This window comes from Loxodonta africana, chromosome 4, assembly GCF_030014295.1.
Source record: "Loxodonta africana isolate mLoxAfr1 chromosome 4, mLoxAfr1.hap2, whole genome shotgun sequence".
Classification (NCBI taxonomy): domain Eukaryota; kingdom Metazoa; phylum Chordata; class Mammalia; order Proboscidea; family Elephantidae; genus Loxodonta; species Loxodonta africana.
Window position 1 is genome coordinate 94,939,269 of NC_087345.1, and position 18,256 is coordinate 94,957,524.

At 48.8% G+C, this 18,256-nt stretch overlaps 1 protein-coding gene across 3 annotated transcripts; it reads left to right on the top strand.

Moving 5' to 3' along the window:
• The first annotated feature begins 1,488 nt into the window (after positions 1-1,488).
• On the top strand, positions 1,489-18,155 carry ENDOU (endonuclease, poly(U) specific). Of its 3 annotated transcripts, none has more exons than XM_003405739.4 (10): positions 1,489-1,543; positions 4,112-4,125; positions 8,724-8,775; positions 9,291-9,425; positions 9,916-10,087; positions 10,656-10,855; positions 13,510-13,623; positions 14,319-14,425; positions 15,170-15,312; positions 16,050-18,155. In XM_003405739.4, the coding sequence occupies exons 1-10, from the start codon at positions 1,489-1,491 to the stop codon at positions 16,165-16,167; spliced, it is 1,110 nt and encodes a 369-aa protein (XP_003405787.1). In that variant the 3' UTR covers positions 16,168-18,155. The 3 variants fall into 3 exon arrangements, with proteins under 3 accessions (XP_003405787.1, XP_003405785.1, XP_003405786.1); XM_003405737.4 differs by lacking the exon at positions 4,112-4,125 and adding an exon at positions 7,336-7,458 and having other exon boundaries at positions 8,704-8,775; XM_003405738.4 differs by lacking the exons at positions 4,112-4,125; positions 8,724-8,775.
• Positions 18,156-18,256: the final 101 nt, after the last annotated feature.

Consider the following 18,256-nt stretch of genomic DNA (forward strand, 5'->3'; position numbering starts at 1 on the left):
TCACTCCACAGTTGTGCTTCTCCTCTGAGTCCCTTGTAAGGGTGGCTGGCCCTAAACTTGTCCTTCTTTTCACCCCGAGACTCCACATTTGGTCTCATCTTCACTGCAGCCTAGAAAACCTTATAGGGCAGTTCTACTCTGTCCCATAGAGTCGCTATGAGCCAAAACAAGCTCAATGGCACCCGATAACAACCACCGACACCCAGCAAGGTGGTGGGGATTCTCCTTAAACCACCAGCAACAGCTCAACCCGGGGCTGGGCAGGAAACTGCAAACTCAGAGTCGGAGGGCTTTGGAAGGGATTTTCAGGTCCAGCTCCATCATTTCATAGATGAGAAAACTGAGGACACACAGAGAGGAAGAAACATCTACCGTTAAAGTACAGTGGATGAGGAAGACATACTCCCTTCCCACTCCACCCCAGGAAAAAAAAAAAAAAAGTATTTATACAGAGTTTTATATTTTTATATTCATCCATGTTGCCTTTTTATGTGATATTTTCCTTTTTTTTAGAGAACTGAGAATCCCTGTGAAGGGCTCTTTCTAGAAAGGGCGTTTTACTTATCAGATTTTGCCTCTATTGCTGTCAGTCACAAACAGCTGCCCTTCTGTTCTTGAACATGGAAACAAAGGAGCCCCAAGAAGCCTCACCTCTTGCTTGGGAGGGAGGGGTGTAGGTAAAGAATGAAGGGCGAAGGGCCCTGGTCTCCCATAGGAGGAAGTTTGGGTCCTTTGACTGCTTGTGCTCTTTTCCTACCTCATAAACCTGGAACCTATGCAAAACTGAAGCATGTAAAACCTGAGATGCTGACTCAGTACCAGTTAGAGGCAGAGGCTCATTTACTTAATATGTCTAGGGTAATTTAGATGTGGTTGCTTGACGGTAACAAGAGCGGCCCTTGTTTCTGACCCATACCTCCTATGTCTTTCCTTCCAGTGGCCCCAGCCTTTGCTTGTGCACTGTCAAACTTGTAATGATGATATTACTTTGTGCTGGGTATCTATGCTAAGCATGAGTAATTCAAAGATGAAGCCAACCTGTAGCTCCTGGGAAGTCAGGCCTGTGGCTTGCAGGCAGGTGAGTGTTTGGAGGGGATCACTCAAAGTTAAACCTATTGGTGCCCCTAATTCGGATAGAGAGCCCCACAGCCTAGGCCCATCTTACTGTGCCTGCTTGGATGACCAATTTTCTACCTACAAACAGCTAGAATTACCTGTTCTAAACATCTGGCATTACCTGCCTCCTTAGTCATCTCCCCTCTGGCTTCAAACAGCTGTAGGGCCCCACCTCCTCCCACCTCCTATCCATCTGGGGTCCCTCCCTCCCCTTTTTCCTTCCTGAAAGGATGTGGAGGTACCAGATCTACAAGCTCTGATGTCTTTAAAAGGATTAGCCTAGGAAATAAGGCTCATTTGAGAGCTGCGGCTTTCACCTTGACTCCAGTGAAAGTCCAAGGCCAACACCTCTTTGGCCTCCAGTTGAGCACCATGAGGGCCTGTGTCCCCCTGATAGTGGCCATGCTCTGTGGCTTGGCCTGGGCTGGTAAGTCACTGTCTGGTGGGGATGGGAGAAGGGATGGCAGGGGCTCTTGCATAAAGAATGGGAGAGTTGGAGAACTTGGTGGAGGGTGAGGGCAATAGGGTAAGGGGTCAGTTCTGTCCCACAGCTGTGGAATATCTTAGGCCTGTCCTTGTCTGAGGCTGCAGGAGTTGTCTCTGTAGTGGATTGTACTGTGTGAAGGCAGTTCCAGGGCTGATGGACCAATGTCATGGAAGCCCCTTCTCGACCCCTTGGAGGACCACCCCAAACATCCCTTCATCCAACCTGACTTTTGATCTAACCAAGGTTTTGTTTTCCTGGACCATTTATACTGTGAAGCTGGGACTGTGGTCTGTTGGGTTTGAGTGGCGTGGTTGTCCTTGGTCACTCCCTGTACTGCCTGGTGATGGGTGAGGTTGTCTGAGGTGGTGATCTTTCTCTGGATAATGCCTCAGAAGATGGGCAGTCTTAGGAGGAAACCAGAAGTTTCCCTGGCCTGGAGGTGGGCAACATCCTATCTGGGGCTATACAAGTGGTCAGAAGAATTGGTCTTAGTCCCAATGTCAGGTTAACTAAAGAACAAAGAAGGGACCTGGCTCACAGTCAGTGGTAGTACTGGGAATGGGAGCAGCAGAAAATTCATTTTCCTGTTTAGTTATTGTGCAAAATACTGATGCTGATGTGTTCATTGGTGGCTAGCAGGTGGGTAGGGATGAGTACCAAGGGGGAGGGCTGAACTGAGGGATGTGGGAAGAATCTTCTTCTACCCCAGGGGAGAAAGAATCAGAGCCTGATGCTCATTCCACCCACCCAGGTTGTTCCTCCATAGGACTGTCAGCATGAGAAGCACCCTGCAGGGAGTGAGAACTCAATGAATTGGACCTTTGATTAGCACTGTGATTAGAAATATTCCTGGGAGAAACTTGGGGTCATTTCCAATTAGCTTGTGGATAAGGAGACCCATGGTGCAAATGGTTTGATCTCAGCTACTAACTGAAAGGTTGGTAGTTCAAACTCATCCAGGGCACCATGAAAGAAAGAACTGGTGATCTGTTTCCATAAAGATTACAGCCAAGAAAACCCTATGAGCTCATTTCTCCTGTATAGCACACAGGGTTGCTATGAGATGAAATCAGCTCAACAGCAGTGGGTTTGGTTTTCTTCTTTTTGGTTAAGGGGATTCCTTAAGGGGAAACTGTTGGAGTTAGGAAGCTATCCTGAGGCCTCCCAATACTGGATGGGATGGTGTACCTCCACCCCGGCACCCAGCACCAGTAGCCAGCTCTGCCTAGGCCCTGGGTGGTGAGAGGCAATGGCAGAGAGTGAGGGAGGGTGTGGGACACTCTGGTCTCAGGCCTGCTGGTGTGGAGGAAAGGGAGAGCACTTCAGGGCCTTGTATGGAGGAGAGACCGGAGTGTCAGCACATCCCAGTCTCAGGAGAGGAATGCAACTCAGGACACCTGACCCCTACAGCGGCCATCCCTGAAGGCAGAGGCAGCAGTAGTATCACAAATACAGCTGGAGTCCTTGCAGCTGGATAGGAAGAGCAGCTGTCTGATTGGCTGTGAGACTAGTGGGGAAGCAAGGGTCAAGTGGGTGATGTTGCCTTCTTTCCTCAGGTGGGAGAGCGGAGACTCTTCCCTTGTCTATACTATTCCCAATATTTCAGAACTTTATTTTTTTTTTAATTTTTATTATGTTTTAAGTGAAAGTTTACAAATCCAGTCAGACTCCCATACAAAAATTTATATACACCTTGCTATATACTCCTAGTTGCTGTCCCACTAATAAGACAGCACACTCCTTCTCTCCACCCTGTATTCCCATGTCCATTCAGCCAGCTTCTGTCCCCCTCTGCCTTTTTATTTCCCCTCCAGACAGGAGCTGCGCACATAGTCTCTTGTGTCTGCTTAAGCCAAGAAGCTCACTCCTCACCAGTATCATCTTCTATCTTATCCGACATTTTAGAGGCTTTGATGCAAGCATCTGAATCATAATGGGGAGTCACTGCCAGCCTCAGGTACTCATTTATGAGCTTGGCACTAAAAGCCTTCCTGTTTTAAGTGGACTGAGGCAGAAAGCCGGTCCTGGAAATGAATCTTTTTGGTTGACTAGGTCTCCAGGGAAACAGCATCTTGGGTCCCTGGATGGCACAGATGTAGGATACCCAAACCATCAGAGGGGCTGATGGGTTGGCGTATAGGGAAACTATAACCACCCAGACTTGGGGCCAATCTTTCTTGGTGGGCAAGATAAGGAGTAGACATTCTGGAATATTGATGTCTTCGAGGGCACAGAGAAATTTTGCACTTCATGGGAGGCTCTAAGCTTTTCATGGGGCGAATGGAGGGAGACTATGAGACCAAGACAGGAAAAGGCAAAATAAAGAAAGGTAGAAGGAGAGAGTCAGAGAGAGGAGGCAGAGGAGGAGGAGCAGAGGGGAGCTAGAGCTGTGATTCAGGCCCCTGGCTTGGTGAGGGAGGTATGAATAGAGCGTTTGTGTGATGGGAGGGACAGGGTGGGGGCGCTGGAGTGAGTAGTCAGGCTGTCTTGTCCTCTGAGTGTCCCCAGAGCAGCACAGGGAGGTGCCAACGAGGAAAAGTTCCTCCCCCTCCTGCCCTTTACGATCAACTCCCAAGGTTGTCTTGAAGCACACCAAGTTCACAGAGAAATGTGAAGAACCCTGGGCAGGAGGCTCCTACTGGGACAGAGTACTTGAAGAGAGATGAAAAAGTCTACTCAGCTTGGGCCAGTGGGGGGTATTCCCCATCCTACAGAGCTGACTATTCACTTGCAGCCCTTCTCAACTGGTGCCAGTTGCTGGAATGGAGTGAATTCGTTCCTTGGACTCGTTGATCTGGCCCATTAAAAACACTGACCTGATTTGCCTGAATCCCCTCTCTTTGGATTCTGAGTGCAGGCTGACTGAGCGAGCAGGCTGTAGACGCAGCCTTCCTCCTGGGCTGGAAATTTTTCCTTAAGATCTTTGTATTTGGGTTCCAAGGGAGCATCACTTTAAGATTCAAGAGGGTTTCTGGTGGACTTGAAGGGAAAATGGACTTGGGCTTGGTCTTTTCTTAGGGACAATCCACTGGATCAGAAAGTCCCTGAGTGGCACAAACGGTTTGCACTCAACTACTAACTGAAAGGTTGGTGGTTGGCGGTTCAAGCCCACTCAGTGGTGTCAGGAAAGAAAGGCCTGGTGACCTGCTTCCATTAAGATTACAGCCAAGAAAACCTTACAGGGCAGTTCTACTCTGTAACGCCTGGGGTTGCCAGGAGTTGGAATTGACTCTATGGCATTTTTTTTCCCCACTGGATCAAAGGCTTGCCTGCATGGAGGCCTGTACACACGTGAAGTTGCCTCAGGACCTGGTTAACCTTGACCTGACGTGCCTTGATGTAAAGAACACATGCCCATAGTGATGCTGTCAGTCAGGAAAGCGTCGGCAACCACACGTGTGCTGTTACCCCAGCCTAAGGGCGTCAGCTAGATTGAGTATGTCAGCAGGGCGACTGCACAGGGAGGACTGCTCCACCCGGTCTGGGCACTTGTCACCTTGCAGGCAGGCACGGACTACTGCCACCATTTATTTATTTAACAAACACTTGTATGGCACCACTGTGTGCCACACACAGGCTTAAGTGATTTACAAAATTGACTCATTAAATTTTCATAAATATTCTACGAGGTGAGTTCCATTATTACCTCATTTTATAGATAAGGAAACTGAGGCACAGAAGTTCAAGGAACTTGCCCAAGATCACATAGTTCAAAAGCAGCAGAACCAGAATTCCAGCCCCAAGCGGGTTGGTGCCAGAGTCCAGGCTCTTCATCTTCTGCTAAACCACTCCTCATTATAAACCCTAATCCCAGAATCTAAACCCGTAGCTAAACGCAAATCCCTAATATTCACCTCCAGTCCAATCCAAGTTTAAACTGAGATTCTATACCTGTATCTAATAGCAACCAGAATCAAATTCCAAATCCAATTTGAAGCAAAACTGGGATTATTTCTCTTCTTGTAATCCTGACACATTTGTCAACCCTGAATGTCACCTTAAACTTAACCCTATCCCTTACCCAAACATCAATACAAAATTCTTACATACCAAAGAATGTAACTCAAACCCAAATCTTAACTATAGCTCTTAATCTAAACTTAACTAACCCCAACCCTGGTACAAATTAGGTTTCTGTTTCCTCATTGATACAAATTCTGATGCTAATGGTAACTCTGTCTGTGATCTTGATGTTCTCTGTAACCCACAGCCTGACCCCTAAACCCAGCATTAGCCAAATCCAAACCTCAGGAACCTCAAATGGAAACAAAGACTCTGTTATCGCGCTTAAAGCCCACGGTGGAAGGAAATGGCCCCCAGGCTAGCTGTCACCCTGGCATGCACTCTCTGCTGCCCTTGGCTGTCTTCACTGTGGTGGGAATGAGGGCTGACCTGGCCTCGACAGGGAGGGTTGGGAGCTTGTTTTTTCAGGAGTGGTAGTGGGTTCATACTCTTTCTTTCAAAAATTTCATGTCTTATGCCCCTTGTAACCAAAAGCTTACTTCTGCAAACCATTTGGCTCGAGTCAGGGATGTGGTCTGTGGTTACACAAAAGAATCCCAAAGCCCATTTCTCACCCACAGCCGCCTCCTTCCCCACCCTGAGCACAAACTAATCCGAATGCATTCCAAAGACTGGAAGGAACAGAAGGCTGTGACACAGGGGAAAAGGGGTGCAGAGGAGACAGGATGAAGGGGAGGGAACAAAAATGCTGAAAACATAAAAGGGACAGGGTGGAAAGAGAAGAAGGGTGGTCAGCGGGGAGAGGCCAGGACAGCACCGCAGTGTGACTGACCTTCCTACACCACAGGTGTCCTGTCCAACCCACAAACCTCTCTCTCTCTCGCTTTGAGTTTTTAAATATTGGGAAATTTTACATAAAAATGGAAGTTTCTCTTAGAAAATTGGAGGCTTTGGTGACACTGAGCCTGGTGCCAGCACGGCAACAATGAATTGGAGCGGAGTGGTGGCTGCCAATTGTAGACAGGTCATTTGCTCTCAAATTTGCCAGAGTCCCACTTCTTCCTAGTGTCTTCCTACTGTCCTGCCCCTTGACTCGTCTGTTACCTGCCTGGCCCCGATTAGCACTGGAGTTGTGATCCTGTTTTATATTAACCCGTCGCCATAGAATCAGTTCTGATTCATGGAGACCATGTGTGTCAAGGTAGAACTGCGCTCCATAAGGTTTTCAATGGCTAATTTTTCCAGAATTAGATCGCCAGGTTTTTCTTCTGAGGCACTTCTGGTGGACTTGAACTGCCAAACTTTTGGTTAGCTGCTGAGATCAAACTCCTGTTCTATATTAACCCGTTGGCCATCAAGTTGATTCCAACTCCTAGCTGCCCTGTAAGGCAGGGTAGAACTGCCCCCACAGGGTTTCCAAGGCTGTAAATCTTTGTGGAAGCAGACTGCCACATCTTTCTCTCATGGAACGACTGATGGGTTAGAATCACAGGCCTTTCGGTTAGCAGCTGAGCGCTTAACCACTGTGCCGCAAGGGCTCCCTGTTCTATATTAAAAAAAAAAAAATTTTTTTTTTTTTTTATTAGGAGCCCGGAAATATTTGGTTGATGGCGGGTCGTGGGGAGGAGGCTTATGTGGTATATGGGTGGCTGTGGATGTTCCTGACAGGTGGGGCCTTTGCCCTGTCAGTGAAGGCTCCTATAGAAGGAGACTTTATGAGAAAAATCGGATCTTCATAGGGCTGAATCTGTGACCTTTACTGTCCATAGGAACAACAGAGTCATGTGCATCTCGCTGTAATGAGAAATTTGACCGGGATGCTGCCTGCCAGTGTGACCGCCGGTGCCCTCGGCATGGGGACTGCTGTGAAGACTATGAACAGCTGTGTACTGGTGAGGATCTTGGTGGGATGAAGGGTCACTGGCTTGGGTGTGCAGCTGGCCAGAGGAGGGTCCGGGACTGATGGGAAGGGCTTCAAGGGCACAGAAGGGCACACCGAGGGGCAGAAACCGGGATTAGGGATTTGATGACCACTTGTCCCAGATCTTCTAGGCTGTCACCAATTTAAAACCCCCAACTTTAAATACAATAGAAGGAATATCTGTCTGAACTCTTGGGATTAAAAACATCTTGAAAGTTTAAGTAATTCCCCAGCAACAAAATGCTAAAAATGTATTTTAGCATCTATTAGGTTACCAATTATTATTCAACACCTTAAATCACAAAAACATAACAATGGCAAGGGATTTTCACAACTTACGTGGCACCAGGAACACTGCCACGGTGCACAGTGACTGTCACAGCTCACACTGTCTTCTTATATTGAGTGGACAGAATGGCCCAACATCTCCTACCAGTCATTCCCTGCCCAGCAATTAAAACAAAACATGCACCGCCCTTTAAAACAGACCATTGGAAAAAAAATAATTTTTGAATAGTCTTCTTGTTTGGATGCCTCCAATGTTTCAGACTCCCAGAAAAATCATCTTCTTCTGCAGCATGACACAAAGCCTTGCTAAGTTTACTGACAAACCATGTGCCCCGGCTCCCAGGTTGGAAAACATGGTCGCTGAAGCCCTAATTGACCAGCAAGATGACTGCATATGGTTGTGCAGGTTGGGCACCGCACAGAGGTACCTGGCTGAGAGGGCAAGTGATGTCCAGCCCTTCTCGCCAAGCCATGGGCCCTGGTGCAGCGCTGTGCCTGCTGAGAGAAAGCAGTGCCTTCCCCTCATTCACCCAAAGACGCTGACTCGGCTCTGTGCCCACAAAGCTGCTTCCATCCAAAGGAAACTTTTCCTAATTTACGCAAAAGCCCCGCATATACTGGAAGAGGCCTGGGTGATCAGGCCCAGGCAGGGAGGCCTAGGCCCAGAGCTCCATGCCCAGAATCACAGCCCACTCCTCTTCCACTGCTCCTGTGCCTCTGCTTTTTACCATTCAGCAGACACAGGAAGGCCCGTTCACCTTGGGCCACCAGGCTAGCATTTAATGATAGAGACGATGCCCTGCTTAAGAGCCATTTCATCTTTAAGTCTCTACACACTTGTACCTGAGGCGTGGAGTGCTGAGAACTAGAGAAAAAGGGGAGGAGAAACTTTGGGTCTGGCTGGTGACTTTATTTTTCTGACCAACAGCTGAGGAGAACCCCAAAGAGCCGAAGGCATTCCTGGAGCTGGAGGAGGAGACAGAGGAGGCTCCTGCTAGCAGTGAGTCTACCTTACCGACGGGGGACTTCAGGATAAAGAAGGAGGGATGTGAGGGGGTGACAAGGAGGGAATGGCCATAGCAGCAGCAACAGGCCCAGGCCTAAGCCAGACAGACCCCAAAGCCAGAGCTGGGAGGTGGAGAGAGAGGCTCCTGCAGACCTAGGGCCTGGCCCAGGAGGGAAGAAGCCTCAGGGGCTCCCCAGCCTAGAGGTATCCAGAGAAGAACATCTGAGGCCTGGACAGAGGCCAGGAGCGGGAAGTGGAAGAGGTTTTATTTTTAGCTGGGGAGATTATAAAAACAACAGGCCAGAAAGTAAAGTTGGGCATCAGAAAGGACTTCCTGCCTGTGAAGGGTGTGCACGAACTAAGCTTGTTTATTTTCCTCCCCTGGGGACCTTTAGTATGAAGAGTGACAAGAGGAAGGCTAAGGGTGGGACTGAGGGAGGGAGCCTGTGGGACATTGAGAGCGACCCCTAGAGGTCTCCTTGAGACACACCAGCCCCTTGTTCCCTCAGACCTGTACTCGGCACCCAGCTCCTGCCAGGGCCGCTGCTATGAAGCTGTTGACAAGCACCACCCATGCCACTGTGATGCCCGCTGCCAAGAGTTTGGAAACTGCTGTGATGATTTTGAGATCCTGTGTGGCCACGGTCAGTCCCTACTCCCTGTAGCATAGACCCTGAGAGACAGAGGGGCTCACTAGAGCAGTGGTTCTCAAAATGTAGTCTCTGGCTAGCAGCACCAGGTCATCTGAGAATTTATTAGGAATGCAAAATCTAGGCCTTTATCCTAGACCTGCAGAATCAGAAACACTAGGATGCGGCTCAGCAATCCGTTTTTAACAAGCCCTAAACGAGATGGAGATGCATGCCAAGGTTCGAGAACCTTCCTAGAGGGAAGAGGCAGTGTGGACAATTTGTGGACATTCTGCAGCAATGCCTTGTAATGTTTTTAAGGGTCCTTTAGACCCTACTGCTCTGCCCTCCAACCCCAGGGTGTCTGACTGTGACCCCTCTCCCGTATGACCCTACCCTCGCTGCTAGCTTCTAGAAGGTGCCCAGGAGCGGATGCACACAGGGAGCTGCCCTATCCTGGTCTTTCCTCCAGCTCTGAGACCATCCTTCCCCCAATTCCTTCCAGAGGGCTTCTCCCACAGCAGTGATGCCATAACCAAGGAGGAGCTTCGGAGCATCTCTGAGAAGATCTACAAAGCAGACACCAACAAGGCCCAGAAGGCAGACATTGTCCTCAATAGCCAAAAGCGCATCCCCCGTTCCGAGACCAGAGACCGAGTGGATTGCTGCCCAGAGCCGTGAGTTTCCCTCATTCCTCTTCCTGCCCCCACCCCCCAGCCGAAGTCTCTCCCTCATCCTTGACGCTTTTTCTGCCTTATTTCTTTTCTCTTTTGGAGCCCTGGTGGTACAGTGGTTAAGAGCTTGGCTGCCAACCAAAAGGTTGGCTGTTCAAATCCACCAGTCACTCCTTGGAAACCCTATGCGGCAGTTCTATTCTGTCCTACGGGATCGCTATGAGTCAGAACCGACTCGACAGCAACAAGTTTGGTTTAAGTTTTTTCTTTTCTCTTCGAATCAGGCAGAATCAAAGGAAGAGGAAAAAATAGGCCCCCAGAGATAAATAAAGTCATCTCGAGGGATTGAGGGTATACAGTTGGGAGGGTTTCTGTGATTGGCCAGGCTGATGATAGAAGTGACCTTCCAAGGGACGAAATAGAAGAAAAGAATGACCTCATGAGTAGCCATCAAGAGTATCTAAAGCCCTCAGCTTTGCTCCTGAAGCTACCCTGGCCCACCCAGAAGTTCTTGGAGTAGTTTCTGTTCCATATTCAGGTGTGTCAGTGAGTCTCCCTCCACCTCCCCCAGGCTTTTCACCTATGTCAATGAGAAGCTGTTTTCTAAACCAACTTATGCTGCCTTCATCAACCTCCTCAACAACTACCAGCGGGCGACAGGCCATGGGGAGCACTTCAGTGCCCAGCAGCTGGCTGAGCAGGATGCCTTCCTCAGGGAGATCATGAAGACGGCCGTCATGAAGGAACTCTATGGCTTTCTCCACCACCAGAGTGAGTGAGACATCCCAGGTGCCATGAGGCAGCATGGAGGGCTCAGGTCTATCTGCAGGAGAGCCAGGCACCCCTGGCATCTCCATGGTGGGGGGGAGGTTAAGACAGCTGGTGGGGAAACAGTAGGGACTACCTGGAGGTCAGTGTACCTCTGGGAAGGATCAGGGAGGAGGTCAGAGAGGAGCCCAGAGGAGGTTATGGACCCAATTAGGAGTTGAAAAATTGTCTGCCTGGCTTGGAAATCACTCCATCTTTTGCCTTGATCTTAGCTGTCCCATTTAACCCTGCCCCCTCCCTTTTTTTTTTTTTTTTTTCCTCCCTACTTAGTAGACTCCAGCTTCTGTCTCAGGATCCTCCCCATGGTCCTGAACCACGCCCACTCCCATCCCAGGGCACTTCTCCACCCCCTCGCTGATCCCAGTGTCAGCACCACTTTAGGCAGGTAGAGTCTCTGATTTTACTCCCTCTTCCTGCACTAAGTTCAGGAAGGTGGTTGGTTGACTCCACATTTTTACTAGGGAAGCAGCAACAGAAAATCAACAAAGGTTCAGAGGGGGAAGTTCTACCGGTAAGGGTTCTGGCTGGAGCAACTCCAGATACATTCAAATCAGACCAAAAAAGGTTTTGGCCATGGGACTTCTTGGCACCGGGTTGTGTTTGTTAGTGTCCTCCGGATTCCTTTCCCGAACTCCAGGCCGCTGGGCTGTGTTTCAGGGCTGCGCTCTGCAGGTCTTCAGTCACTGGCAGTGGGATCGCCTCTGCTCAGAGCTGCTGCAGGCCTTCCTTAGAGTTGCTAACAAGGCTCTGTTTGTACGTGAAGCAGGGGGCACACAGCCGGCCCTATGAAAAGGATGCAATCCTGTACTGCCCCCTGGTGTTCTCTTTGGAGTAAAACCAGGAGAGAATCTTGGAGGTCTAGAGTGAGCCCTTCAATTTTTCTTTTTCCTTTTGTGTGTGCCACTTATTTTTTTAAATATAGTTTTATAAATTGTTGTAAAAAATACATAACACAACACTTACCAAGTCAACATTTTCCAGGTGTACAATTTAGTGATAGCAATTATATTAATCATGTTGTGGCACCCATCACCCACAATCATTGCCAAATATCCTATCGCCATAAGTGAACACTCACTGTTTACTAAACAGTGGCTCCCCCTCTTCTCCTCCCTCTCACCCCTGGTAACCACTAACATACTTTGGTCTCTATACATTTTGGACCCCTGGCTGTGTAGTCTAGTTGTTAAGAGCTTGGCTGCTAACCAAAAGGTCGGCAGTTCAAATCCACCAGCTACTCCTTGGAAACCCTATGGGGCAGTTCTACAACTGGCTTGACAGCAACAGGTTTGATGTTTTATACATTTCCCTTCACTTTTCAAATCACAAAAATGGAGACAGGCTAAGGTGACTTGTGTGAGGCCACAAAGGAGGTTGGAAGCAGAGCCGGGGCTGGAACCCAGGGTTCCCACACTATTGTTGCACCCTCTTCTCGACTCTCTCATTGCTCAAATACCATTTAGTACACATCCCACCACATTTATGAAAGCTGTCCCCTTACCCCAGCTCACAGCTAGCTTTCAGCAGGCTGAGGGTTTGGGATGTGGCCTTGGGCCAAAGAGACTTGGTTTGACTCCTGGCTCTGCCACCTACCATTAGTGTGACCCTGGACAAGCTATTTTACCTTTCTGAGTCTTATCTGTGAAATGTGGTTTTTTAGGATTAATCCATGTAAAGCACCCAGAAGAAAGCCTGGCACACAGTTAAGTGTCTAGTAAGTGGTAACTATTCAGTTTGTGAAATCACTCTCCATTCTGTTGCATATATTTAGTCTTGTTTTCCAGTTGTATTTTAAGTTTTTGAAAGGAGGGAGTATATGTGGTATTTCTTTTGTGCCTTCCACACATTATTCTGGGCCTCCTTTCCTACTACTCTCCCCTCCTGTTCACTATGCTCCAGCTACACTGACCTTCTTTCAGTTATTTGAACACCAAGCTCATTCCTACCTCAAAGCCTTTGTGCTTGCCGTTCTGTCTACGTGAAAGAATCTTTCCCAAGATCTTTGCGTGGCTGACTTCTTATCATTCAGGTCTCAGAAAGAGAAGACTTTCTGATCTTCTTCTCTAGAAGAACCCTGTCATTATGGGCTAAAAAACCAAACCCACTGCCATTGAGTCGATTCTGACTCATAGCAACCCTATACAGACCCTATAGGACAGAGTAGAACTGCCCCATAGAGTTTCCAAGGAGCACCTGGCAGATTTGAACTGCCGACCTCTTGGTTAGCAGCCATAGCACTTAAACACTATACCACCAGGGCTTCCCATTATGGACTAGTCCGATTTATTTTCTTCATAGCAATTATCTGATATCATATTATTTATGCATTGCTTGTTTATTATCTGTCTCCTCCACTGGAATGTAAACTACAAAGACAGGAACTTTGTCTTTGTTATCCCCTGCTCAATTCCCGGCCTTTAGATCTGGGCCTGGCACAAAATAGATGCCCTGTAGGTCATTGTTGAATGAATAATTGAATACATTTGTTGATTGAACCCATATGTCTCTCGATGTACCGGAGCAGATAGCTCTTCCTTGCTTCCCAGGACCTGGGGTAGGTGTCCCCTCTCCTAAGTCCTCTGTGTTCCCCTCCCCAGATCGCTACAGCTCGGAGCAAGAGTTTGTCAATGACTTGAAGAACATGTGGTTTGGACTTTATTCAAGAGGCAATGAAGAAGGAGACTCAAGTGGCTTTGAACACGTCTTCTCAGGTGGGATCACTCTGCTTGGAAGGAGAGAGTTGGAGGTAGAGGGATGAAGAGAAACCACTTCAGTCAGGAGCAGGGCAGCATTGGGCACTGATGTATCAGCAGCCAAACCCGCTGGCAGGGAAGGACACTTCCGTTCTCAGACTAAGAGGGAGGCGTTTGAGCAGCCATTCCGAGGAACAGTGTCTTCTGGAGTATGTAAAGAGAAAGAATACCAGATACTGGGGCTCCCAACTGATCTGTCTAGGACAGGAGAAGTTTTAGGGGCGAGGTTGTCTGCCTCTGAATAGTCCTCTGCCTCCAGTGCTTGGTAAGCTGCTTCCCAGAAGGGCCAAGGTCTTTCTTCCCACCATCCCACCCCATAAAGCTCCCACCAACTCTGGCTGGCTCCTAGAGAAATGGTTGAGAGGAGTATCCCAGTGTGGTCAACACGGTTAGCAGAGAGTAAACTATAAACTACGCAAACTATAAAGACAGGAATTCTCCCAAGGGCTTGAGATGAGAAGTGTGAGAGACAGGAATGGGAGGTACTCTGGGGAGTCAGAGGCGGGATTCCTACCTATGAAGGTTAGGTGGTCATTCTAGGAGTCAGAGGCTTGGAGAATGGAGACAGCCTTGGTGTAGGGTGGGAGGGATTAGAGGGTAAGCGTAGAGAAGGAAGCACCGATCACCCACCTTGGACTTCTTTGTTGTTATAGGTGAAGTCAAAAAAGGCAAGGTCACTGGCTTCCACAACTGGATCCGCTTCTACCTGCAGGAGAAGGAAGGCCTGGTTGACTACTACAGTCACATCTATGATGGGCCCGTGAGTGCTGAACCCTGACCTCTTGGCCTGGGAAAACCTTCTTAGTGCCCGGACTTTCTGCCCTCCTCCCATGTTCCAAACAGTCGTGGAACTGACAAGTAAGGCTTGTCTCTCACCCAACTCTCATCGGTAGCCTAATGGGGATTGTGACTCCGACTTCCCCATCTCTGGAGAGTAGGCTTAACCAGCCAAGACACTGGGATTCCCTTCCAAATAGTGAAGGCTGGAGAACTGCAGGGGGCAGGGGCAGAGGGCAGCATTTCTGGGTGGGAGGGCAGGGGCAGGGTAGGACTCTCAGAGGGGAGAATCTGTTACCCTGTCTGAGTTTCCTTAGTATGGTCAGTCATCCGGAAGCTTCAGCCTGGCTACTCTGAGTTAAACACCATACAGTTAATAAAAAAGAAACCTTTGCTGCCTTGTGCTAAGAAATGAGTTGGGGGCAAGAAATTGTCCTTGCCTTCCAATGTGAGGCGCCCCCTGGGATGGGTTGTGTGGATGCTGACTCTGGCCTCTCTGGTGGATGTGCACCAGCAGCTCCAGTCACAGGGTCCACCGAGCGGGGCTCAGACACTTTAGCCGGGCAGACCATTTCCTCTATTGAAAGAATCCAGTCACCTCAGAGAGCCCACGCAAACCCCCTGTGGGCCCTCAACAAAGAGTGGCTGACTGTTATATTTGGCACCTGCCTGCCTGACTCCACCTTGTGGGAGTCACCAGACCCCCTCGCCGCCCTTCTCTCCGCAGTGGGACTCCTACCCTGATGTGTTGGCAATGCAGTTTGACTGGGACGGCTACTATAAGGAAGTGGGCTCCGCTTTCATCGGCAGCAGCCCCGAGTTTGAGTTTGCGCTCTACTCGCTGTGTTTTATCGCCAGGCCAGGCAAAGTGTGAGTACTGGGCCAGCCAGGCTTAGAGAGCGGGGCTGGGGCCATGGGCTGTCCTCGGCCAGGGGAGATTCCAGAGACCTGGATTCTGCCGCTAAATGGCTGTGTGGGCATGGACAAATCATCTTCTGGGCCCCAGTTTTATCACTTAGAAAATGAAGTTGTTGGATTTAGACAGTGGCCGCCAAACTTCATCTTAGCAGCAGAACCATCGCCCCTGTTCCCCCAAGTAGAATCTGCTGCAGGACCCTACTATGTAAAACAGGTAGAAATGGAGTTGGGCCTCCAAGTCACGTCCATGTGGTCCAAGTCAGCTTGGAGAGCCCTGGAGCCCCAGGGAATACCGTTTGGAACCACTGGGCCTCGTATTCTGGAGGCCTCTTCTGGGTTTAACATTTAGGGTGTCTGGGACCTACCACTTCTGTAGCCCCAGGCAGACATTTAATTTTTTTTTTTTTTTTTGTGGGGAGGGTTTCAGCCCTAGAATCTGAGGTTTTAGGATTCTGGAGTACTGCTCTGGGAAAGATGAAGAGCAGTGTTCTTTAAGAAGATGAAAAATGAGACACAGATTTTGGAAGGGCTCCTTGCCTGTGGCTGAGAAAACCTGTGGCAGTTCTTTCTTAAAACCCCTTTAAAACAGGAGGAACCCCTTCTGCTTGGGTTGGGGTTAATCCCTCCAGCCGGGGCCAGGGCCAGGGTGAAGTGGAGAGCCCCTATGATTTGGTGATCTTTTCCCACAGGTGCCAGTTAAGCCTGGGTGGGTATCCCCTGGCTATCCAGACCTATACCTGGAACAAGTCCACCTATGGAAATGGCAAGAAGTACATCGCCACGGCCTATGTGGTGTCTTCCACCTAGTAGAACTCTGAGCCAGAAAGGGGCATGAGGGCAGTGAGGATTCTCCCAGGAGTCGGGGGCTATCTGCTTTGGGCTGGAGAGCGGAGGGAGGGGACTGGGTTACTGAGATGGATTCTCCAATCCAGAAATGCCCATATGGGAAAGAGGAAAAAGATATGAATTAGAAAAATGCAGAGAAAGTCAAATCTTTGTGCTCCAGCATTTTGGCAACATAGGCTAAGAACCAGAATCTAGACAGAAGGTGGGAACCCTCGATAGCTCTTTGCCCTGATGTATACTGGAACGGTGAACATGTCCTTTTATCTCTCTAGGCCACGTTTCCCTTTCATGTAAAGAAAAGAGAACTTCTCCCTTTCCTCTTTCTGGGGTTGGTGAGAGGGCAAACTTGATATTATTACTTTGAAAGGGTTTTCAATTGTTCTCAGGAAGAACGGCTGATAGAAATTCAAGGTTACTATAATGGCTGTTATTGTATACAGCTCTACAAACTACAACTCCCCCTTTGCTGGGGGCCTCAAAGAAATCAGGCCGTGGAAACCAAGCAGTGAGGATTTAATCTTTTTTGGGGTTAGATCTTCTGAGACAGGGTCTGGGGAAACTCTGATGTGGGACGGAGAAGAGTAAAGGGCTACTGTGAGTGTGTAGGCTGGGGAGGGGAGGACTTCTCCAGGCCTGAGTGCTTTTGTTGCCAGCTCAGTATCTGCATCAAGGAGCTTCCCCCTTGTGCAGCTACAGAGCTGGGTTTTGATCCTGGATAATTTTTTGAAAGAGTTCAACTCACAGGAAGAAGATTTAGCATCAGAAGAAGAAAGGAACCTATAGCTTGGTATTATTAACATAATTGTTTTAAGGCTTATCCAACAGCCATAATTTGCTTCAAACGGACTCCAGAATGGGAGACCTGGGAGACCGGGGCTCCTTATCTCAACCTCAATTATGCATTTCTCCCCTGACCCCATGGGGAACCAGATGACGTCCCAGAGCCAGGCTTGAACATAAGATTTAATTCAAGTCTCCAAATAAAGTCATTTGAGAAAACTTGAAATGTGTCTCTTCTTTTCATTCCCACCCTTCTCAATTGTTGGTCTCCCTGTCTTTTCCATGGAGGTCTTGAGTAGAGATAAGAGTAGTGTTTGAGGCTTCAGGGTTTCTTCAGGATGGCTTGAAGCATGCGTTATCTTGGTGAAGTCCCTGGTGACTTAACAAATCTCTCTAACCAATAGGGAGAGAGAATTCTTGCTGGTGCACCTATGATTTGAAGGATAGAAGGAGCATCACACATGGACTATGGGGGGGGGTAAATGAAGACTGGTGCTCTCCCACTCGCACAAACCAGGCCCTCCTGACCACACAGATAAGGAGGACAACGATTCCTATGGATGCATCTTCTGCGCTTGCAGAGATGGACCAAACTGAGGAAGAAGAAATGCTAAAGAGGTATGTAAGACGAGTTCTCAAACCTGTAAACACATGTTTTAGGACTCAGATGCTAGGAAAAGGCCAGGATTGAACGGATACTTCAAGCAGGTCACATTGCGCAGATGGATGAAACAGGGCCTCCTCCTTGCCCTTCCCCAGGGGAGCTCAGTCAAATGAGCAAGACAGGGGAGTCACTAGAGCATAGGATTTTTAGGTGAATGACATATCGTTAGACACCACAAAGCAAGTATCGGGGATAAAATTGTTGAGGGGGTCCTGGAGGAGTCCTGGTGGCGCAAATGGTTAAGCGCTCGGCTGCCAACCGAATTGGTGGTTCGAGCTCATCCAGTGCAGTCCTACTCTGCCATATGCGGTCACTATGAGTCAGAATCGACTCGATGGCAACGGGTTTGGTTTTTCATGAGTCGGAACAGACTGCACCCCACAACAACAGGGGGATACTCAAGACTTTATTATTTTGGAAGTGAGAATGTGACAGGATGACCCTGCAGTTTTTGGGTTATATCACGTTAAGATAAGTCATACTAGAAGCTGAGCTAAGCGTCACATTTTTTCTCAAACTCACTAAGTTTGTCCCACAGGTAAGGCTTCCCGCATCTGACTCTCTGCGCACGCTCGGGCCCCGGCTCCAGGGGGCGGGGCAAGGGCA

What these genes read in the sequence shown, in the direction of transcription:
- ENDOU (XM_003405737.4), top strand. Translation starts at nt 1,489, where the DNA reads ATGAGGGCCTGTGTCCCCCTGATAGTGGCCATGCTCTGTGGCTTGGCC. An exon ending in CTGTGGCTTGGCCTGGGCTG is followed by an intron (nt 1,544 to 7,335) that starts GTAAGTCACTGT and finishes TACTGTCCATAG; the next exon opens with GAACAACAGAGTCATGTGCA. An exon ending in AGAGGAGGCTCCTGCTAGCA is followed by an intron (nt 8,776 to 9,290) that starts GTGAGTCTACCT and finishes TTGTTCCCTCAG; the next exon opens with ACCTGTACTCGGCACCCAGC.